This window comes from Saccopteryx leptura, chromosome 1, assembly GCF_036850995.1.
Source record: "Saccopteryx leptura isolate mSacLep1 chromosome 1, mSacLep1_pri_phased_curated, whole genome shotgun sequence".
Classification (NCBI taxonomy): Eukaryota; Metazoa; Chordata; class Mammalia; order Chiroptera; family Emballonuridae; genus Saccopteryx; species Saccopteryx leptura.
The window spans coordinates 106537350-106561089 of record NC_089503.1 but is presented as its reverse complement, the minus strand read 5'-3'; the positions used below and the strand labels follow the sequence as shown (position 1 = coordinate 106561089).

At 43.3% G+C, this 23740-nt stretch overlaps 1 protein-coding gene across 2 annotated transcripts in view; it reads right to left on the bottom strand.

Moving 5' to 3' along the window:
* AGXT2 (alanine--glyoxylate aminotransferase 2) overlaps positions 1–23740 on the bottom strand; it is a 44596-nt gene that overhangs the window by 3698 nt on the left and 17158 nt on the right. For both annotated transcript variants that reach the window (XM_066373600.1, XM_066373610.1), the window contains exons 8-13: positions 19095–19195; positions 12762–12854; positions 8617–8749; positions 7111–7202; positions 4229–4378; positions 413–511 (exon numbers count right to left, since the gene is read on the bottom strand). In XM_066373600.1, the coding sequence (XP_066229697.1) occupies positions 413–511; positions 4229–4378; positions 7111–7202; positions 8617–8749; positions 12762–12854; positions 19095–19195 (668 nt within the window). The remainder of the gene's footprint in view (positions 1–412; positions 512–4228; positions 4379–7110; positions 7203–8616; positions 8750–12761; positions 12855–19094; positions 19196–23740) is intronic.

Here is a 23740-nt window from a genome sequence, read left to right as displayed (position 1 = left end):
TGTCCTCTGTAGCTGTTCTCACAGAACCCTGTTAACCAAACCACTTGAACACAGCGCCTTCTAGTGGCCCTAAGGCCTCACTGCCACTTCCTCTTTTTTATATTTTATTATTTATTCTTTTTAGAAAGAGAGAGAAATATCGACTTACTGTTCCATTCTTTCATAGCATCATTGGTTTTTTCTTACATGTGCCCTGACCAAAGATCAACCTGCAACCTTGGCGTATGTGGGGTTGGTGGTGCTCTAACCATTGAGCCAGGGCCTTGCCACTTTCTTTTGAAAATATCTGGGTGCAATGCTTAGAGGAAGTGCGGCTGGGTCTCCAGCAAGCTCCTTTAGAAAAGGGACCGGCACTGGGACCCCAGGGAGATGCCGACCTAAAGTGACAGGTAAGCACCAGCCTTTCTCTTACCTGAGAAAAAATTCCACCTCTGCCAATTATAAGCCCCATGTGTCTGCAGTCCTCGTGGATTTGATTTATTTCTTCATGGGGAAGAGGCTGGCGGCTCACCTGTAAAGACATTTAAAAAATATTTCCTGTTTGGTGTTTGAATAGTTATTTCAAGAGAAAAAGAAAGCAACCCAAGCCATCCGTGTTCTTTGCTCCCTCTTAATCTCTCTCTGCCCCTGTAATTGAATAAAGGTGTTAATTGCTGGACTGGACTTTTCTGAGGGTGTTATTAAATATTAATAATGTTTATTATTGATAGTATTCAATGTTTATTTTTATCCCGATTCATTTCCAAGTTCCTGAAGACCACATGGAGTTGAATGCAGACAGCCAGTGCAGTGGGTTTTCAGGGGATCCACTGTGAGCATAATTCTTCACCAGCTGAATTCCGAGTCTGCTTTGTTTACGTGGAACATGTCCCAACTCATTACTCTGTTTTGCCTATTTAGAGAGCTCATTTCAAATTCCAGGAAATGGCTGAGATTTGCACAAGTATTTGAACAGCCAAGCTTTCCTTGGGCTGCAACATGGCCTGACAGGTGGGGTGGATCTGTTTGTCCTCAATTTCCCTGCCGGTGAAATTTACTCTTTTTTCCCCTCAAGACTTAATCCTCCAGGGTTAGGAAAGGTAAACACTTTGGGAACCAAGAGGCTGTTCAGGTCACTAGGCATCTGAAGTTGGTCCGTACCTGTGGGTCCAGACAAACCAGCACTCCTGTGGTGACACTGCAGGGTAGACTTGTCCCCTTCCTGTGTGTCTCCTGTCTACTGAGTCTGTGAATATAAGAGCCTCCTTCTAAGTTTGTTGTTTCAGGTCTAACTGTGTGTCTGCATGACCTGGAACCCTTTTTCACACTACAGATATTTGGGCCTCACATCTGTCAATGTAAGAAATTTCCAAACCTATAAGAATTTTTATGTGTTTATTTGAATCAAACTGTCGACAATTGCCAGGAAGCAAAGTCTCAATGGATTGAAAAAATGTTCTGGAGAATGGTGATTTTATACATAGAATCAAAGAGAAAAAAATAGAATTAAAGGGGAATTAGATGAAATTGATTGGTGATAGATCAGGGAGGTGGGAGAAAGCAAAGCAGGGGGCGGGGACTCTCTGGGACTAGAGAACAAATAAGTGTATATACTGAAACTTCTTTTACTTAGGGAGGAATTAGATAGTTAAAGTTAACAGTAAAAAATTAGCATGATAATAACAATGAGGAGGTTGTTGGTTCCTGCTCTGGTGGGGTGCCTTCCCTGAGGGAGGGCAGGAAAAGATTACCCCTACATTTCAAAGGCAGGTTATCAGGTGTGTTATTGTAGATGCAAAGAAAACACTTAATTTCATACCTTCCTATGTGGTGACTTTAGGTCCCTGAGTCTGCAAGGCCACCATGCTGGCTTTCCCTGGGCTTGTCAGGTTCAGCATGAGGCCCCTTTTTCATCCATACACCGGACCTTTTGAATTAGGGTATTTGTGGCAGGGCTTAGGCATCTATATTTGTAAAGTGACCCTCAGGTGACGGAACTAGACCTCCTGCTGTGATTCTACTACCCCAAGTGCCGAGTGCTGTCCTCTCTGCTGTAGCGCAGCCAGTGGGCATCAGCACCGGGTCTGGCTCTGGTTGCAGATGCACAGGACACGTTCCTGGCTTGTGGGTCAGCCCCTTCCGTCCTCGCCCGAGAGAGGAGGGCTTCCCCCAGAGCTCCAGCCTCCTTCTTCTCTGCAGGGCTTCCTACCCACCCCCTCCAGGATTCGGTATCCACCCTTCCACCCCTAACTCCTGATCCCACTCTGTTCCCCAAGTCTTCCTTTCCTGGTAAGGAATAAGACTGGGCTTCCCAGAGATATTTGCATTTTTGTCTGACTTTCTTTTCTTTTTTTTTCCCTCCCACCTGTACATTTTTTATTAAAAATGTAATGCTTATGTACAAACACGTGTGTGCTGATGCCTGATTTAAATATGATACAATTGATGCGGGAGGACCCGTCGGTGTCGCAGGCACCGGCAGCCCACGGCCGTTATCCGACTACAAGTACAGGCTGGCGGCAAACACAATGTTGTCTGGCTTTCTTAATAAATTAAATTTATTAGGGTGGCATTGGTTAATAAAATTATACAAGTTTCAGGTGCACAATTATCTAACAGATTATCTGTGTATTGTATTGTGTGTGTTCTCCACCCCAAACCAAGTCTCCCTCCATCACCACCTACCCTCCTGTACCTCCCCCACTCCTCTTTCCTCCTGCAGTCCCCACACTGTCGTCTGTGTCTGTAAACTTTTTATCTTTGCTTAATCCCTTCACCTTTTTTACCCGGTCCCTCAACCCCCATCCCCTCCAACAGCTGTCAGTCTGTTTTCTGTATCTATGAGTCTGTTTCTGTTTTGTTTGATAGTTTATTTTGTTCATTAGATTCCACATATCAGTGAAATAATATTTTTGCCTGTCTTATAGCTTTAAGGTAAGGAAAATAATATTCAAACTTTCAGACTACAAATAATGGAGGATCTGGGATGGGGGAAAAGACTAGGACCTTGTCATTGTTCCTAAAATGTCATCATGCACCACTGGGGAGGCTTCCTGTGTCTTGCCAGGACAATGAAGTTACTCAGCTGCCTTGAGCATGCTCAGTTGGGTTTGGAACGTGGGTTGGGAGGAACCCTCCTTGCTCACTGGGCTTTCCTCTCTGGGGTCTGGACTTGGAGTGGTCCACAGTCTTTCAGGGAGCTCTGGGCTGGGGACTAGCAAGGGCTCTTCTGAGCCTTAAAACAGCCCTTGACTGGGCCACAAGCTGGAGACAAGTATGTCCAGCTTGTGGCCTACTCTCATATTCCTCTTATTTTCCTGTGATCTTCCCTTAGCTTTAAAATCTTGTTTAAACATTTCAGTTTTGTATGGTGTGGTTTTAATGGAAGTCTTATATCCATAGTCTGGTCTAAAAAGGAAAAGAATGAAGCATCAATCTCCTATGCTAGATCAAATTGCAAGAATTCACTTAAGGGAAAACTGAATCCCTGTGGACAAGAGTTAGGATAAAGGGGTCAGTCTGAATATTCCTCCCTGTGCCAAGATTTCCTTGCTGTGTTCTCCTCAGAGGATCTAGGCTTTGCTTGGATGCGGGAGGAGTGTACAATTTCCTACTTGCATGGACTGTAAGGACAGCAGTAGAAACAAGGAGAAGGCGTTGAGAGACAGGGCAAACAGTGAACAGGACTTGATGTTAGAAGTAAGGGGAGGGTAGGAGTTGCAGATCACTTTGTGGTATTGAAGCTGGGTCATTGGGAGACCAGTGAAGGGTAAGAAACTCAAACAGTGAATTTGGGAAGGATAACTGGTTTGGGGAAAATACTAAATTCAATCCTTGTCATGGTGAGTTTCTCACAGTGGGGAACATCATCAGAAAGTCACATTCTTCCCTGGTGACTTGGGAGATTAAAATGCACGTGCCCATGCCCCCTCCCCCCACTAGCTCTCTGGACAGTTTGTACCTCCCCAAATAATTTCTTTTCTTCCCAATATTTGTTCTAAATATTCAGTTATCACCTATGTCTTTGCCTAGTCTGGTGAGAATAATACCAGTTCCCTTTTCCAAATCCCCACCTTCACCTCTGTAGAACTCTTGAGGGCCTTGCTGGCATTTTGTTCATACTAACAATCAGTGCTGTCTTTGTGGCTCTCTCCCAGAGAATGAATGAAGTCAGCTTTCGGCTGATGCTTGCTACTCTCTGACTCTTGCTGCCCCAAGAAGCCAGACACAGCAGAGGATCAGAACCTACCTTATCCTTCACCATCTCTATTCCCATCATGAGGCCTTTGCCTCGGACATCTCCGATAATTTCAAATTCATCCCGCAGTTTAGCAAACTTCAGTAACATGTAGGTGCCAACTTCTTGACTGTTTTCCTGCAGATTTTCTTCTTTAATCACCTGTTGAGAGAAGCCCCAAATGTCTCTGCACTAAGAAGAAATTCTAAATAATGAACTGAGGAACATAGAGAGGTAAATGACTCTCTTTACGGAAGTTTGAACAGACAAATGGAAGCCAAAGTTTAGTGTGGCCATATCATGTACTGCAGAAAGATTCTCTGTAAGGAGAAGAAAACGTTCTGGCAGAGGGGATACTTCCCCCATACCTTCCTCATCTTCAGGGGTGAGTAGGAATTTAGGAAAGAATAAAGACACATCTCTGAGTTGTCTGTAACAGAGATTCCATCATCCCAAGCATTAGTATTGCCTGGCTTTGCTGAAAACTGGGACACAGGGACGAAGAAGACACAGGCTCTGAGGAAAGCAGGGTCTCAGATGAGAGCCTGGCTGGGAGCTTTGGCCTTTGGGCACTTGCCCCCAGCCAGACAGGCCGTCATTGCCCAGGGGCCTTACTGCAGGGCCCAGCCTCTTGAGCGGAGCAAGCCCTATGTGGCCCAGAGTTTGGGCACCTGAAAATACAAAAGCATTTTTGTCTACTTCACTGCACTCACAGTGGAGACCTGTGATTCTTTTAAAAATTAATTTAAAAAGAATTTATTGATTAGAAAGAGAGACATCGATTTGTTGTTTTACTTATTGATACAGTCATTGGTGGCTTCTTGTATATGAGCCAACTGGGGATCGAACCTGCAACTTTGGTGTGTCAGGACAACAGTCTAGTCAGCTGAATTATCCAGCCAGGGCCAAGGCTTGTGATTCTCAACTAGATACATGCATTTATATTTAGCTGATAATAATTGCATGACTCCGGGAAGACTTTGCTGTTTTTAAGACCTATCTGTTCACCCAAGTCCTCTCTACTTTCTAAATTGGTTGAGGTGACACAGCACTTAAAAAAAAAGTGGGCAATATCTACAAAATTAAATAAATGACACATCCTACCCACACTTACTCATGTCATGATTAATCATACCTAAAGATACTGTTTAATTGGCAAGGACTGCTTTTACTTACTTGTTTTTTATTTAAAAATACTTCTAAACTTCAGTTTTTGAATAGCAGAATAATGTGCCTTGTTCAAAAATCGGAAAGCGTAGAAATATTCTTGTCCCCCAGCCACCAAGTCTCCTTCCCCACAAACAGCTGTTGTTATTAATTTCTTAAATAGTCTTTCAGAAATACATTAAGCTTATTTAAGCAAATGCTCTTATGCATATTAGCAAGGGCATTAAGAAAATCTTTTTCTACAGATGCTACCCAGGCAAAGGAGTGGGGCCAAACAAGGAACAATAGCTGAGTCACCTAGTTGTAATCACATAGCATGCAGTTTCTCTTTGGTAACAATCCTCCCCCCCCAGAAAGCAAGAAAGTATGGATGAGAAAACCAAAATTAAACTTAAATAAAAGATAACAATTGGTAACTATCCATTAAAAGCCATTAAATACAGAAATTTCAGTGCTACCAGCTAGTGAGGGGAATGCTTACATCTCCTGTGCATGTGAGGTTTGTTATACATTTCTTATTCAACAATTTTTTTTTAAGTGACAGGAAGGGAGATAGTGAGACAGACTCCCACAGGCACCACAACCAGGATTCATTTGGCAACCTGTGTGAGGGGCTGATGCTGAGGCAACTGAACTATTTTTAGCACCTGAGGCTGATGCTCGAAACAGTAGAGCAGGGGTCCCCAAACTTTTTACACAGGGAGCCAGTTCACTGTCCCTCAGACCGTTGGAGGGCCGGACTATAAAAAAAAAACTATGAACAAATCCCTATGCACACTGCACATACCTTATTTTAAAGTAAAAAAACAAAACGGGAACAAATACGATATTTAAAATAAAGAACAAGTATGCCTGACCTGTGGTGGTGCAGTGGATGGAGCGTCGACCTGGAATGCTGAGGTCGCTGGTTCAAAAAAACCCTGGGCTTGCCTGGTCAAGGCACATATGGGAGTTGATGCTTCCTGCTCCTCCCCCTGTTCTCTCTCTCTCTCTCTCTCTTTCTCCCTCTCCCCCCTCTCTAATAAAAATGAATAAAATCTAAAAAAAAAAAAAAAGTAAATAAATTAAAAAAAAAAAAACAAGTAAATTTAAATCAACAAACTGACCAGTATTTCAATGGGAACTATGGGCCTGCTTTTGGCTAATGAGACGGTCAGTGTCCGGTTCCATATTTGTCACTGCTAGCAGGTGCACTGATGCATCCTGTGCTCCTCTCACTGACCACCAATGAAAGAGGTGCTCCTTCTGGAAGTGCGGCGGGGCTGAATAAATGGCCTCAGGGGGCCACATGCGGCCCCGCGGGCTGTAGTTTGGAGACCCCTGCAGTAGAGCCACTGGCTATGGGAGGAGAAGAGAGAGAGAAGGAGGATAGGGAGGGGAAGAGAGAGAGAAGGGGGAAAGGGAGGGGAAGAGAAGCAAATGGTTGCTTCTCACCAGTGCCCTTACTGGGGGACTGAACCCAGGATGTTCACATGCCAAGCCAGCACTCTATTCACTGAGCCATCTGGCCAGGGCCATTCTTATTCAATACTTTGAACATAAAACTAGATAATTAAAATAAAAAGGGCAGGTGTCAGCATGACAACTGGAAATCTAACTTTAATTCATGAACTAGTAACTGACTCTTCTCTTCAAAAATATAATGCGGTAGAGGTATGAGCATGTGTATGGCTCTGAAGTAGTCATTTTGTGAAATGAGTGGTGGTCGTGTGGCTGCTGGAACGTACCTCAAGCACGGCTTTTCCAATGGCACAGGCCATGGGGTTCCCTCCAAAGGTTGTGAAGTGTAACACGCTTTTAGCTAAAGACTTGGCAATCTCTAGGGGAAGAGAGTAAAGGTAGAGAAAAGGGGACATTTCTTGCTATAATCTCCCCTGACAACATTTGGATTATGTTTTAAATGACATCATATCCAATTCATACTTCCCTCACCAGATATGGGTGTTATGGATGGAATGGTGCCTCCCCCCCTGCACCCCCATCCCACCGACCTAAATCCCTATGTTGAAGCCCTAACTCACAACACGGCTGCATTTGTAGATGGGCCTTTAGGGAAGTCATTAAGGATAAATGAGGTCATAAGAGCAGGTCCTAATCCAACAGGATTGGTGTCCTCAAAAGAAGAAACAGTAGAGCTCTCTCACTTTCTGTTGAAAAGGACATGTGGGGACAGAGTAAGGAGGTGGCCATCTGCAAGAGAGATCTCACCAGAAACTAATTCTGCAGGTGCCTTGATCTTGGACTACCAGTCTGTAGAACTGTGAGAAGACAAATGCCTGTCTAAGCCACCCTGCCTGTGGCATCTTGCCATGGGATCCCTAGTGACTAATATGATGGATAAGAAAGAATAGCTTATTTACTCATTGAGAAGTTGGATAACAAAATCCTGAAAGTGTTGTGTGAATTGCAAAGTACCTCAAAACTCAATTTATGGGAATTAGCTTGGAACCTTCTTTAGCCAGAACCTTTTATTCTATCTTTCACTTTTGGGACTAAGAAGAAAAAAACCCAACAACCCTCCCATCAAGGATTTAGTCCTATAATTTTTGGATTGTTTCAAGGTGAGTAAATATTCAGTTCATTATATATACTTGATGTTCTACATCCTCATTGTTGTATCTTCAGTCACTTAATAAAAACACTGAGATATCACAAGGCACTTAATTAGCCTTCAGTGTCTCATAGGTACGGGGAAAAAACAAATGAAATAATTTGACGAACTTTATAAAAATTATTTTCTGTAAAACTTCACTAACATGAAAACTTCAATTAATTCTAATGAGCTGGCTAAGTGAGATGGTAGTATATTGGGCTGTTTGTGGATGAGATATCAACAGACAGATCTACCCCTTAATGGACCTTGTGGCAAGAACAACTAAGAGTTTCCTTTCAGAATATTTGGAAATGTCAGGGTTGGTTTCAGGTTGGGTAACAAGGCTCTCTTATGTCGGCTTTGTTTTTGTGGCCTGTCTTTCTATACCTCGTCAGTGTGGTTGAACCTGCATTGAACTGTGGAGGCAGGAGAATCGGTCTTCCCTACAGCGAGAGCACAGGGGCTGGCTTCCTTCCATCCGGGCCATCATCTGGCAGATAGACTGCTGCTTCTCTTTCACTGCTCGGGAAATGCATGCGTAGTTCCCACTGCTGTCTCCCACCCACACAAATTCCAATACATGTGTTTTCTACCATCACCAATGCGAAAGGAAGCAACACAAACTTCCCCTAGGTCCTACCTGGAGTTGTCACAACTGCTGCCATGGGGAAGCCGTTCCCAATCCCTTTAGCCATGGTGACGATATCGGGCAGGACGCCGTGGGTTTGGAAGCCCCAGAAGTGAGAGCCCAACCTTCCAAACCCTGTCTGCACCTGAGGGAGGCAAATCCAAAACCATTGGAAATCTTTCAATAAATGCTAGTTTTTTTTGACTCTCTGATCTTTTCACTTTCCTCTTCTTCCTCCCTCTACTCTTCTTCTCCTTCTCTCTTTCCTCCTCCCTGCTCCCTCCTCCTCAATATTCTCACTGCCAGCCATTGTCATCACCATCTTTGTACTATTATTGACAACACTTACTCTGTGACTGAGCTTTTAGGCACCAAAAGCCATTTACTACATGTGTGTGATTCTGGATATGTTTCTATAGTCACTCTGTCCCTGGGTTGACTCTGTTCAGTAGAAATACTGATAGCAGTGCATCGCAGGGCGTCTGTGATGGTCACATGAAAGACGCATGTGGAAAGGGTCATTATGATTTAGCAGCCCTTAAGAAGGAACCCCTGAGCGCAAGCAGCAGGGGAGAAGAGTGGAGGGGTAGCCCCTGCCCCGGGCTGGACGAGGCAGGGGTTATAGTGGGTGCATGGGGACAGGGCACCTGCCACCTGGCCCAGACAAGAGGGCCATCCTCTTCCCTATCATGTCCTTTCCTTCCCGAGAATTATGTCTTGAGGAGGACCCCGCTGAGCCATGTAACTCATCTGGTCTCAGCAGATTTCCCAGAGTCCCATTAGGTCCATCAATTACGGCATCTGGGCATGCTGCCATCAGAACCTCTCACCTCTGCCATCAGAACCTCCCACCTCTGTCATCAGAACCTCCCACCTCTGCCATCAGAACCTCTCCCCTCTGCCATCAGAACCTCCCACCTCTGTCATCAGAACCTCTCACCTCTGCCATCAGAACCTCCCACCTCTGCCATCAGAACCTCCCACCTCTGTCATCAGAACCTTTCACCTCTGCCATCAGAACCTCTCCCCTCTGCCATCAGAACCTCTCACCTCTGCCATCAGAACCTCCCACCTCTGCCATCAGAACCTCTCCCCTCTGCCATCAGAACCTCTCACCTCTGCCATCAGAACCTCCCACCTCTGCCATCAGAACCTCTCACCTCTGCCATCAGAACCTCTCACCTCTGCCATCAGAACCTCCCACCTCTGCCATCAGAACCTCTCACCTCTGCCATCAGAACCTCCCACCTCTGCCATCAGAACCTCCCACCTCTGTCATCAGAACCTCTCACCTCTGCCATCAGAACCTCTCACCTCTGCCATCAGAACCTCCCACCTCTGCCATCAGAACCTCCCACCTCTGCCATCAGAACCTCTCATCTCTGCCATCAGATCCTCTCCCCTCTGTCATCAGAACCTCCCACCTCTGCCATCAGAACCTCTCACCTCTGCCATCAGAACCTCTCACCTCTGCCATCAGAACCTCTCATCTCTGCCATCAGAACCTTTCACCTTCGACTATTATCACCAGTGTACCTGTCTGACGACAGGGGCTGTATCTTGTTCCTCTCTATTCAGACCACCTAGCAGAGTGCCCGATAAAAGTAGACACTCAGTGTTTGTAGAATGAGCAAGAAGTGGCAGAAGTACCTAACTGAATAACGCCACACCAGCATTTCCACGGAAACTTCTGATCAGGGAACTTTCTGGTTGAGGATCCCTGATCTCTTTCTGGCTCTCAGTCTCATGGTCTGTCTGTCTGAGTCTCTACACACACACACACACACACGCACGCACACGCACACACGCACACACGCACGCACACGCACACGCACACACACTGCAGATCAGGCACAGAGGTGTGGGGCTGCTGTTCTCTGAAATGCTCTTCCTAGGCTCCTTCCTCAGGGGTTAGAATTAGATCAAGGCCAACAATGGAGGAGAGGAGCTTAGATAGAGGAGTCAGACCTGTGCTCGGGCTGGGGGTCTCTTACTTCCTAGGCATGGGGCCTCTGAACAAGCTGATGAATTTGCCCAAATGGGACAGTATAGAAACAGCTTGTAGAAAATCCACCCATTTTGTCTCCCTGCTTTCATTTTTCACTCCATCTATCTAAGTATCATAAATAAGTGGTGAAAAAATCAGGCTGCTTTGACAATGCATTAAATTATGTATGACAATAAACGATGTTTTGTCACATAGGAAGTATCAGTCTCATAGAATCTTTCAGTAAATCAGAGATAAGTCCTTCTAAGGTTCATAAACTCAGATGTCTCTAGGGGTGAGGAGTTACCAGTGAGAGAGGCGGGCTGGGTCTACGGCAGGGAGCAGGGGTGGGGACATGGGTGTGCAGGCCCTGCCCATAAGCAGTCCATTTCAAATCTCAACTTAGTTCATGCCAGACAGCAAAGACTGGCTGCCCAATTGTGTTCCTGAATGTGACACAGCCACGTATCTCAGAAAATTCTGAAATTCGTATTTTCTTTGAATTCAGTCCACCTTCCCTCTACTTAGTGCAACTGTGGCAGTTTTAATTGGTGCTGATTCCAAAGGTGAGAGTTAGTTTTTTTTCTCACCGGCGTAGCTGATTGTAAACCTACTGAGTTGGCTTTTCTTTTTCTTTATAATGACAGATTAACTGGCTTCAGCTAGGACTTGGATTAGTTGATGTTCCCCGAACCTGTGCAGCAGGCTGGGAGAAGGAAGCTCTTAGGCTTCCTTCCCGAGCAGCACCCTGCCGGGGGTGGGTTGGGGTGGTCGAGTTTCCCTGGGGATAACAGAAACCTGACCGCAACTGCAATAGAAAATCTATTGATGGGAAGTCTGGGTTGTTTAGTTGAGGAAAATGGCTCAGGCAAAGATGGCAGGTCTGAAATCAGAGTGAAACATACAAGTTCCGCACCGTTCTTGGTGGAACTAATCATTGCTAGTAGAATAGTGATGAATGAGTCTGAGCCCTTCCGGGGGCCTGGCCACCACCCTCTGGCCTTTGATCTCCATCGCTGTTCTCAGTAGGCAAGAGACTGCTTTCTTTGTATACTCTGATGTGAGGTATAAGTATAAGTAAATTGAACACTTGTGAAAACACACAGGCTAGAGCTCACAGAGCCACTAAACTTTATTCCTTTCAAAGTTGTCCCCTTGGACTATTTGCTATTCCAAAAAGAATCTTAATTAAGCTCTTTCAGATTATTATTTTATTTTATTTCAGCGTTATTTACAATAGGCAAGATTTGGAAGCAGCCCAAGTGCCCATCTGTAGATGAGTGGATACAAAAACTGTGGTACATATATACTATGGAATACTACTCAGCCATAAAAAGGAAGGAAATCTTACATTTTGTGATAGCATGGATGAATCTGGATATTATTATGCTAAGGGAAGTAAGCCAGTTAGAGAAAGGCAAGTATCATTTGATTTCACTTATATGTGGAATCTAATTAACAAAATGAACTAACAAACAAAAAAAAAACATGGACTCATAGATACGAAGAACAAACTAACAGCTGTTAGAGGGAATGGGAGTTGGGGGCTGAAAATGGTGAAGGGATTAATCAGAGAAAAGAACTTACAGACTCAGATGTCAGTGTGGGGGTTGTAGGAGGAAACGGAGGGTGGGGGAAGTGGAGAGAGTGGAGGGGGGATAGATGGTGGTGGAGGGAGACTTGATTTGGGGTGGTGAGCACACAATGCAATACACAGGTGATGTGCTGTAGAACTGTGCACCCGAAACCTGTTGGTTACTAAGATAAGGTGAATGCTGCCAGGCTGGTTAATACTATTTTGGCAAAAATTACTTGAAGAGTTGGTTATGAGATTAAATTTCCTGTGTAGTTTTTAAGTGGCCTCCCGATGTCACCTCAAATAAAAATGTAAAAATATTTGATTGATGGCAGTATCCCCTGTGCCTGTTAGCAACTTATGTGATAGATTCAATTTGCATGTTTAAGGTCTGCAGCCTGTATTTGTTAAACAGACCAATGAATCCACAAATTAGCCACCTAACAGCAAAAGCTCCATAAACTTACACCCATGTCTTAGAGTTTCCACACTAGATGTTTTCAGCCTGGAGTACAGAGGGGCATTTGGAGAGGTCTGTCCCTGGGCCTTTGCTGTCCCAGCCGCACAACTTGGCACCATCCCTTGGCCACTCACCTCGTCCGCAATGCACACGCCCCCTCGTTCTCGCACCAGCTCGAAGGCTTCCTTCAGGAACCCCTGCGGGTACTGAACAAACCCATTCACCCCCTGCAAAAGAGCAGACCAAGAAGACCTAGAGTAGCAGCACAGCCCGTGGAAAGTATGAAAAAAAAAAAAGAAGATAGATTATCATTATTAGTAATATTAGCAATTTTTATTACAAACAAAATGATTATTTTTTTCAGTCTTGACATAGCATCTTCTTTATGTCCTTAGTTATAGCACTTCTGTTCAGCTAGTCTTCAGATAGTTCCCCGGGGTGATTGTTCTAGAATTTAGTGTAATTTTGATGTGGTCACAGGAGGAGGCGAGCACAGTGTTTACTATAATTGACCAGAACTATATAATTCCAGCCATTTTTCAAACAGTCTCTACAATTGTTTTAACTATGAGTGAAAAGAGGGGTTGTTACTCTTATGCCATATCTTCTGGGAAAAGAAAACAAATGTATGATTTTGTGAGTTTAGAATGAAAGTAGATTCAAGGGACTTAGTAAGATTGCACAGGGTGAGGCAAAAGTAGATTTATAGTTGTGGGTAAGTGAAACAGATTTTATTCTTGTATTATTATTTATTAATTATTGTATTATTTTTCATGCAAAACCTACTTTTGCCCACCCTGTAAAAAAATGCTTTCCCTGACAGTATAGGAATTAAGCAACAAAAACTTGCTGGGCTTCCTTTCCTTCAGACTATTAGGAACTTAGGACGTCAGAGTAATGGCGGGGTAGGAAGCGATACCGATAAATCTCCCCCAAAACTCAACAAGATCTTCAACCAGAAACAGAAAAACCTATACTTGGAGCTTCCAGATGCTTCGCAATACACCCAAAGGTATGATTGAGTGAAAAATTGGCTAAATATATAACCAAACCCCGAAGGAATTAGGGAGTAAGAAATGCTCCGCCTTCCTCACTAACCTAAACAGGGCGGCTTTCTCTGGTAACTGTGAATATAGAAACTGAGGCGGGCAAAGGGGGTGAATACATCCAGGCCGCGAAACAAACGGCCGAACCAGGCTGTGGCACGGAGATCCAAGCCGAGGAAAATCTGATCCTGTGGCAATCCGGGCAATACAAGCTAACACTCGCGCCAAACCCAAACAAAGAAAGACAAGCGGCGCGGCCATTTTACCCGGTCTCCTGGCTGGTGCGCAGTTAGTGGGTGAGAGATTTCTTCCTAGGCCCCGGGAGTCAGTGCCCGTGTTGCCCACGGAGAGGCAGGGTCAGAGGCCTTTCTGTGGGCCGAGGGCAGAGTCTCTGGGCAGCCCCAGCGCCCTGGGAAAGCCACGCACGGGAGGGAGTGAGAACTAATTCCAACGGTGGAGATTTTCCTTGCCGGAGGGTGTTTCACTCAGAGGGAAAGCGGCGGGCCTCATATCCTGGTCTGCGCGCGCAGATAAGGAGTGAGCGATTCCTCCGAGTGCCTCGGCAGTGCGCACCCGTGTTATCGCACAGAGGAGCAGAGTCAGGGGCCTTTGTGTGGGCCAAAGCGGAATCTCGGGCCGCCCCAGCGCCTTGCAAAAGCCGCGCACGGGGACGGAGCGAGACTCAATTCCATCGCTGCAACTTTTCCCTGCGGTTGGGGGTTTCACTCAGAGCGTGAGACTGCTGGCCGGATATCCTGGTCCGCGCGCGCAGCCAGTGAGTGAGCGTTTCCTCCAAGCGCCCCGGAAGTGGACACGCGCTTGTGTTACCGGACAGAGTGGCAGAGCCAGAGGTCTTTGAATGGCCGGAAAGCCCACCTGATTATGCTAGCAGCTCTGACTGACTGAGCCTTACCCAGAGCCCTGTGCTGAGTGGAAATAGAGTGGGGAGTTGCCAGCTCTTTGAGCCTCTTACTATCCAGGCAGAGGCAGCAGCAACCCCATAGCTGGATTATCAGGCTACTAATTGAGGAAGGAAAGACTAGGAGAAAGGCTCTAGAAACACGGACTCTCTCACTGTCGGAGCCTATAAATGCTAATAGCCTAGACTGCCAACAAGGCTAAAGCACAATACATGACATTGCCATAGAGACTTATCAACTGCAAACCTCCACCTGAGCGTGGCAAAGGGGCAAAACCCGGGGTACAGAGTCACCGACCAGGAAGAGGGAGAGAAAAGAAAAAGCAAGAAGATAACCTCTCAAAATCAAGAATAATCTGCAGACTTTATAACCTATCCCATTTTATTATATTTGTTCGTTTGTTTCTCTTATCTTCATTCTTGATACTTTTTTTTTCCTCCTCCAATTTGGCCGATTAACTCTCTACCGGTCTTACTCTCTCCTCTCCTTGAACTACACTACCCATAAGTGTTACATCTCCCATTATCTTTTCTCTTCTCTTCCTTTCTCTCTATGAGGGTTGCACTCCAAAACCCTTAACTCTCTCTCTCTCTCTCCTTTCTTTTTTCTTCTTTTAGTGGTTCCCTCTTTTTTTTCTCTCTCTCTCTTTCTTTTCTCCCTCTATATTAGTTTCTTCCTTTCTCCTTTACATCTCCTCTCACTCAAACCTCAATAACAAACAAATTATCTTATCTGGGACTCAAACTTATGTTTGTGGCATTCTGGGGGGTTTTTACTTCACCTTTTTAACTCACTAGCAGTGCTCCCATCCCTGGCTCTCCATATTATCTAGTTCTTGTTCCACTAAATACAATAGTAATTTTTTAATTTGTCCCCCCGTTTTCCTCTTAATCCTCTCATCATAACTCTTAGACAACCAACACCTAAAAGCAAATCATTTTATTCTTGACCCAAATTTTTTCCTTATTTGCTTTTTGTGGGTCCATACGCTCTTTTTTTTTTTCTCTTCTTTTTTCTTTTTTTTTTTTTTTTTTTTTTTTTTGCCCCTTTATTACTTTTCCCCAATTCAGGCCCTCCATCACAGGCATTGTTTGTTATAATTCACAGTCCACCACAAGATTTTATCAAGAAAGAGGGGAGAGGAGAGGAGAGGAAAAAAGGAGGGGGGGAATAATTTCCTTTTTTTTTTTTTTTTTTTTTTTTTAATTTTTATTTTATTTTTTTTTTCTTTATTACATTATTAATTTTTTTTTTAAAAAAACAACTTTTTTCGATTTTTTTTATTATTTTTTTAAACTTTTTATTCTTTATTAAATCTCATTAATACTATCAACAAAACCACCCTCAGATGCCATTAAGGAAGAGAAAATCGAACATCATGGATACAAAAGAAAGAGAGGTAACACAGCTAGATGAGGAAAAATCTATGGAGAAAAAATTTAATATATTGGAAACCTTGGAGCTAAATGACAGAGAATTCAAGATAGAAATCCTAAAAATCCTCCGAGATATACAAGAAAACACAGAAAGGCAATTTAGGGAGCTCAGAAAACAACTCAATGAACACAAAGAATATATGTCCAAGGAAATTGAAACTATAAAAACAAATCAAACAGAGATGAAAAACTCAATTCACGAGCTGAAAAACGAAGTAACAAGCTTAGCTAATAGAACAGGTCAGATAGAAGAGAGGATTAGTGAAATAGAAGACAAGCAACTTGAGGCACAACAGAGAGAAGAAGAAAGAGACTCAAAAATTAAAAAAAATGAGATAGCCCTACAAGAATTATCTGACTCCATCAAAAAGAATAACATAAGAATAATAGGTATATCAGAGGGAGAAGAGAGAGAAAATGGAATGGAGAACATACTCAAACAAATAATAGATGAGAACTTCCCAAGCCTGTGGAAAGAACTAAAGCCTCAAGTTCAAGAAGCAAACAGAACTCCAAGTTTTCTTAACCCCAACAAACCTACTCCAAGGCATATCATAATGAAATTGACACAAACCAACAGCAAAGAAAAAATTCTCAAGGCAGCCAGGGAAAAGAAGAATACAACATATAAAGGAAGGCCCATTAGATTATCATCAGATTTCTCAGCAGAAACTCTACAAGCTAGAAGAGAATGGACCCCAATATTTAAAGTCCTGAAAGAGAGGAACTTTCAGCCACGAATACTATACCCATCAAAGCTATCCTTCAAATATGAAGGAGAAATAAAAACATTCACAGATACAGAAAAGATGAGGGAATTTATCATCAGAAAACCCCCACTCCAGGAATTACTAAAGGGGGTTCTCCAATCAGATACAAAGAACAAAAAAAAACAGAGCCACAAGTAAAAGCTCCAAGAAGAACACAATAAAACCAAATTTAAACTGTGACAACAAAAAGAAAGAGGGGGAGAAGATGGAGATTAACAGTAGCAAAGGACGATGGAGTGCAAAAGTACTCACAAAATAGTTCGCTACAATGAACAGGGTAGGGACCCTTTTCATTATTCAAAGGTAACCACCATTGAAAAAACCACCACAGAAGCACATGAGATAAAAAAGATAGCAACAGTGGAAAGATGTATGGAATACAACCAAATAAAAACAAAAGATAGAAAAACAAAAGAGAAGGATCAAACAAAACACAAAACTAACAGAAAGGAAGATATAAAATGGCAATAGGGAACCCACAAGTATCAATTATTACACTAAATGTAAACGGATTAAACTCACCAATAAAAAGGCACAGAGTAGCAGAATGGATTAAAAAAGAAAATCCAACTGTATGCTGCCTACAGGAAACTCATCTAAGTAACAAGGATAAAAACAAATTCAAAGTGAAAGGCTGGAAAACAATACTCCAAGCAAATAACATCCAAAAAAAAGCAGGTGTAGCAATACTCATATCGGATAATGCTGACTACAAGACAGGAAAAGTACTCAGAGACAAAAATGGCCATTTCATAATGGCTAAGGGGACACTGAATCAAGAAGACATAACAATTCTTAATATATATGCACCAAACCAAGGAGCACCAAAATATATAAGACAGCTACTTATTGATCTTAAAACAAAAACTGACAAAAACACAATCATACTTGGAGACCTCAATACACCGCTGACGGCTCTAGATCGGTCATCCAAACAGAGAATCAACAAAGACATAGTGGCCTTAAACAAAACACTAGAGCACCTGGATATGATAGACATCTACAGGACATTTCATCCCAAAGTGACTGAGTATACATTTTTCTCCAGTGTACATGGATCATTCTCAAGAATTGACCATATGTTGGGCCACAAAAACAACATCAGCAAATTCAGAAAAATTGAAGTTGTACCAAGCATATTTTCTGATCATAAAGCCTTGAAACTAGAATTCAACTGCAAAAAAGAGGGAAAAAATCCCACAAAAATGTGGAAACTAAACAACATACTTTTAAAAAATGAATGGGTCAAAGAAGAAATAAGTGCAGAGATCAAAAGATATATACAGACTAATGAAAATGACAATACGACATATCAGAATCTATGGGATGCAGCAAAAGCAGTGATAAGAGGGAAGTTCATATCACTTCAGGCATATATGAACAAACAAGAGAGAGCCCAAGTGAACCACTTAACTTCCCACCTTAAGGAACTAGAAAAAGAAGAACAAAGACAACCCAAAACCAGCCGAAGAAAGGAGATAATAAAAATCAGAGCAGAAATAAATGAATTAGAGAACAGAAAAACTATAGAAAAAATTAATAGAACAAGGAGCTGGTTCTTTGAAAAGATCAACAAAATTGACAAACCCTTGGCAAGACTTACCAAGGAAAAAAGAGAAAGAACTCATATAAACAAAATCCAAAATGAAAGAGGAGAAATCACCACGGACACCGTAGATATACAAAGAATTATTGTAGAATACTATGAAAAACTTTATGCCACTAAATTCAACAACCTAGAAGAAATGGATAAATTCCTAGAACAATACAACCTTCCTAGACTGAGTCAAGAAGAAGCAGAAAGCCTAAACAGACCTATTAGTAGAGAAGAAATAGAAAAAACCATTAAAAACCTCCCCAAAAATAAAAGTCCAGGCCCTGACGGCTATACCAGCGAATTTTATCAAACATTCAAAGAAGACTTGGTTCCTATTCTACTCAAAGTCTTCCAAAAAATTGAAGAAGAAGCAATACTTCCAAACACATTTTACGAAGCCAACATAACCCTCATACCAAAACCAGGCAAGGATGGAACAAAAAAAGAAAACTACAGACCAATATCTCTAATGGAACTTAATAGTTTCATCTATCTATCTCTTGGATCCAGGAATTCAGAAGATGGCATTTTTATGAGTCAGTCCTGAATCAAGGGCTCTCTTTCTTTGAGGGAACCAAGAGAGCATATTGAATTTGAAGGGAGACACAGTTATGATTAAATAACTTAAAAATTCTCTAGAATGAGTTAGAACTCTGACACCTTAATACTCAATCAATGTCTCAGGCTCATATACTCACTTGGATTGGCTCTGCAAAAAATCCAGCAATTGATTTGGCCACAGACGTGTTCAGAGTATCCTTGAACTGTTCGATATACTGGTCCTTAGCTTGGCAGCAGCCTGCGCATAACAAACAGATAAACAACAAATAAACAAAACACAGCATTTGAAGACTGAAAATGGCATCCAGAAGAGTGAGGAAACACACAGACTAAGAAAACAGGACGAGCAGATTGACTAGAGTTCCCCCAGAAAGCAGTAATCCAGGATACGAGGATATTGATTTCTGAAGCGGAACATTCTGTTGGAATGACTTGTACTTTGGCTCAAGCAGCAAGACTAGGAAGCCACAGAGGCATAAACAAACCACTCTAGCCATCTCCGTCTGAGGCAGAAATGCCCCTAAGGACCATTGAGTCTGGCAGAGATAGCAGTTTTACCGATGAAAACCCATCCTCTCAACTGAGTAAATTTAATTCAGTAATTGGGATGTGGATTTAATCTATTTGAAAATAACTCTATTTACTTTTATTGCCACTTAAGTTGATATACAATTTTAAAGCTACAAAGCACCTCAGGCTTCAGAGGTTGGTAAAGGTGTTTATAGAGCAATTAGAATTCAGTCAGAAGAGCAAGGTACTAGAGTCAGATAACTTTCATCCATTAGTAGCATGGGACAGGAAGCTTTTTCCACTGGATTAACAAAGGTCCACACTGACTGCTTCCAGATAAGACTGAACCTGTAGAATTTTTATCCACGCCTATAATTTTGAATTTAAACAGCATCACAGAGTCTTTGAACTTAACCCCATAACCATGGACAACAGAAGGGATCAAAAGGGAGATGATGGACATGATGGAAGCCTCCAGCCCCAGTGACAGTGGAAGCATTCTGGAAGACCACCTAATATCTTAACACTTGCTTGGAGGCATGACTGTTTAGCCCAGGGGTCTCAAACTCAACTCAGCATGTGGGCCGCAGAGCAAGATCACAGCCGTTCGGCGGGCCGCACTAGGTCTACAAAAGGCAACTGTTACGCAACACTTTTCTCACTGCAGTTGAAAACAAAAAAAAATCAGTACAACAAGCACAATCGTACATGCAGTTTACTCAGTGTCACAAAACGACCAGAAACTGTAGTTCGCATCACAACTGCTGTTAACTAAGCTAATATCTAGCTAGGATGCTAGAGAAATGAAAAATACAAGTAGGCCCCTAGGCTTACTTAATTTTATCCAAAATATTTTGAACTTCGTGGATTAGTCTGCGGGCCACACAAAATTGTTTGGCGGGCCGCGAGTTTGAGACCCCTGGTTTAGCCTGTCTCCTGGAGGCCAGAGATAAGGAATAGAAACCTCCGGTCATCACCCTCGAGACTAAAGAATGTCTATTTTGTATTTCAGCTCTGCATTTAAAAAACGGGAAAAGCACTACCTGGCTCCGAACATATGTTTAGGCTACAGATGATGTTTGGGAAAGCTTGTGTGACAGAGGTACCTGATATCCTTGGTTAGTTCGAGTTGGGGGTTGTGGTGTGAAGAAGGAAGTAATGAAAAGGACATCAAACCCAGGAAGTACATTTTTAGCATCTGTTACATCATTTGATGGGCAGGATATAGTAGACAAATACATCTATACTTTTAGAGAGTGAAAATTTCTATTTTTTAAGAAAGGAAGAGAAAACAGTCTAGGAGGATCCTGAAGGACACATGGATTAGACCAGGGGTCCCCAAACTATGGCCTGCAGGCTGCATGCGGCCCCCTGCATGCGGCCCCCTGAGGCCATTTATCTGGCCCCTGCTGCACTTCCGGAAAGGGCACCTCTTTCATTGGTAGTCAGTGAGAGGAGCACAGGACATATGTGGCGGCGCCGCAAAGCACGGTCTCGCTCACGTACAGTACTACTTCCGGTGACGCAGGATATCACTTGTTATGGCTAGCAGTGACAGATATGGAACCGGACATTGACCATCTCATAAGCCAAAAGCAGGCCCATAATTCCCATTGAAATACTGGTCAGTTTGTTAATTTAAATTTACTTGTTCTTTATTTTAAATTTTGTATTTGTTCCTGTTTTGTTTTTTTACTTTAAAATAAGATATGTGCAGTGTGCATAGGGATTTGTTCATAGTTTTTTTTACAGTCCGGCCTTCCAACGGTCTGAGGGACAGTGAACTGGTCCTCTGTGTAAAAAGTTTGGGGACCCCTGGATTAAACATATGTTCAAAAGATACAATTTGGAAATGTAGCAAGACCATTCATAGCCAGAGAAATAGAAGGATAGAGCAAAATCAACCCCAGTGGCTTAAATTTGGACAAAACCAAACCCAGAGAAGGTTTTGCTTGAACCTGGGCTAGATCTTTCTTGATCTCCCCATACTGCCCACAAGTTCAGCAGTGGGAGGGGCCATTCACTGTCATCAGCATCTTACTTTAGTTCTCAATAATTTTATGGCTCATCGCTGTAACTCCAGGTCAAGCTGCCTCTGGAGAGGGACTTGGTGACTGGCGTCACCATGACAATATCAAAGCCACCGTGAGTGGATGCTCTGCTAGAGACTATCTGAAGAATGGAGTGGAGATAGAAAGGTTCTTTTTTGAGCTGGCAGTGTAGAAAGAGTTAAGCAGAGCGAGGAGCTAAGAAAAAAAAATTAAAGTAAAGGGAACCTGTTTTGCAAAAGGTGAAGAAGAATGACATGATCCGTACCAGGCTGGGGGCGTTGTGGGGGCAGTGGGTATTGAGAGGTGCATTTCATCACAGGTGAAATCTGAAATTCGGGGCCGGGAATGAACTCTTGGAAGGGAAAATTCCTGAATAGGGAGTGAAGGAAGATAGTGAAATCTACCACATGGCCGTCTATATTAGGCTCACAAAGCAGACCACTGCTTAGGCCTCTGTGGGGAGGGATGGCATAATTCTGAGGCAAACAATACTTCTACCAAGACTGGCACCTGAATGAACCCTAAGACTGACCCAACCACAGCAACCTCCTATAACCAAAGTACTTGACATGTTGGAATGCTTTTGTAAACATATGTGAGTAGAGTTTTTTGCAGCAAAGATCAAACACCTGTCAGGCCCTAGAAGTGCTAGCCAAAGTCCTTTTTTGTGTTCCAATGCTGTTTAAAGCTGTCAGCCTTGTCTCTTGAAAATAAGAGTTAAGAAAGCAGCTGACTTCAGACAGGCCAAAGACAACAGTTCTGAGATGCAGAAATGAACGTCTGTCACTAATGTTTAGCCTCTAGTTGCCACTAGCGGGATGACCATGGGGTTCTGGTATTTTCTAGGTAGCCTAAAGCAGAGGAGAAGGCCTCAAAGAAAACTGAGGCAAAAAAGGAGCTTTCTTTCATGGCAGAACCATTGGGAGGACTGAGAGTGGGGTCCAGTCTCTTGACTGCATGTGTCTTTCCAATCCTGGCCAGTAGAGCAGGAGTTGTTTTTAAGCCTGGGTTCCTCCTGCTGGGACATCAGTGAGAACAAAAGTGATCATAGGGCCCTGGCCAGTTGCTCAGTGGATAGAGCGTCAGCCCAGTGTATGGATGTCCCGGGTTCGATTCCTAGTCAGGGCACACAGGAGAAATGACCATCTGCTTTTCTCCCTCTCCCCCTCCCCCTTCTCTCCCTCTTCCTTTCCCACAGCCAGGGGCTCTATTGGCTTGAGTGTTGGCCCTGGGTGCTGAAGATAGCTCTCACATTGACCCCAGATGGGGGTTGCCAGGTGGAACCTGGTTGGGGTGCATGAGGGAGTCTGTCTATTTCCCTTCCTCTAACTTAAAAAAAAAGTGGTCATAGGTTGGGTGCGCTGGCTTTGGAGTTAGAACACTTGTGGTCAAGTCTAAGCTCTCTTGCTTCCTAGGTGTAGATTTCAGTTTCTCCATCTCTAAAGAGTTTGAATGGCAGCTGGAAACTTCCTTCTGGTTTTAAGTTCTGTAACTGTAACATGCTGTTCCAATGCTCATTCTTGTATCTTTTTATCTTTATGTGCCATTATCCTATCTGAATTTTAAGATGACTGAATTTTCTTTCTTTCAAAGCTGACTTTAAAGACTTCTATTTGCAAAAAAAAATTTTTTTAAGCGAGAGAGACAGAGAGAGGGGTGGAGAGAGGGACAGATAGGGACAGACAGGCAGGAAGGGAGAGAGATGAGAAGCATCAATTTTTCATTGTGGCACTTTAGTTATTCATTGATTGTCTTCTCATGTGTGCCTTGACTAGAGGAGGGGGGGCTCCAGCTGAGCCAGTGACCCCTTGCTCAAGCCAGCAACCTTGAGCTCAAGCCAGAGACCTTTGGGCTCAAGCCAGTGACCATGGCGTCAAATCTATATGATCCCATGCTCGAGCCAGTGACCCGGTGCTCAAGCTGGTGAGCCTGTTCTCAAGCCAGTGATCTTGGGGTCTCAAACCTGGGTCCTCAGTGTCCCAGTCTGACACTCTATCCACTGCGCCATCTCCTGGTCAGGCTCCATTTGCATTGTTCCTCTCAACCCCATGACGTTTATTATTTTGTTAAAGATCATCTGGCTGGAGCATCTAGTTCTTTCCTTCAGTACTACTTAGGAGCAGCTATTCAAAAGGTTCTGAACTATAGTGACAAATATGAGGTGGGACTTAGTGCTTAGCAAAGAACAGATACTGTTTCCATGCTTCCTCTCCTTCAGGTAC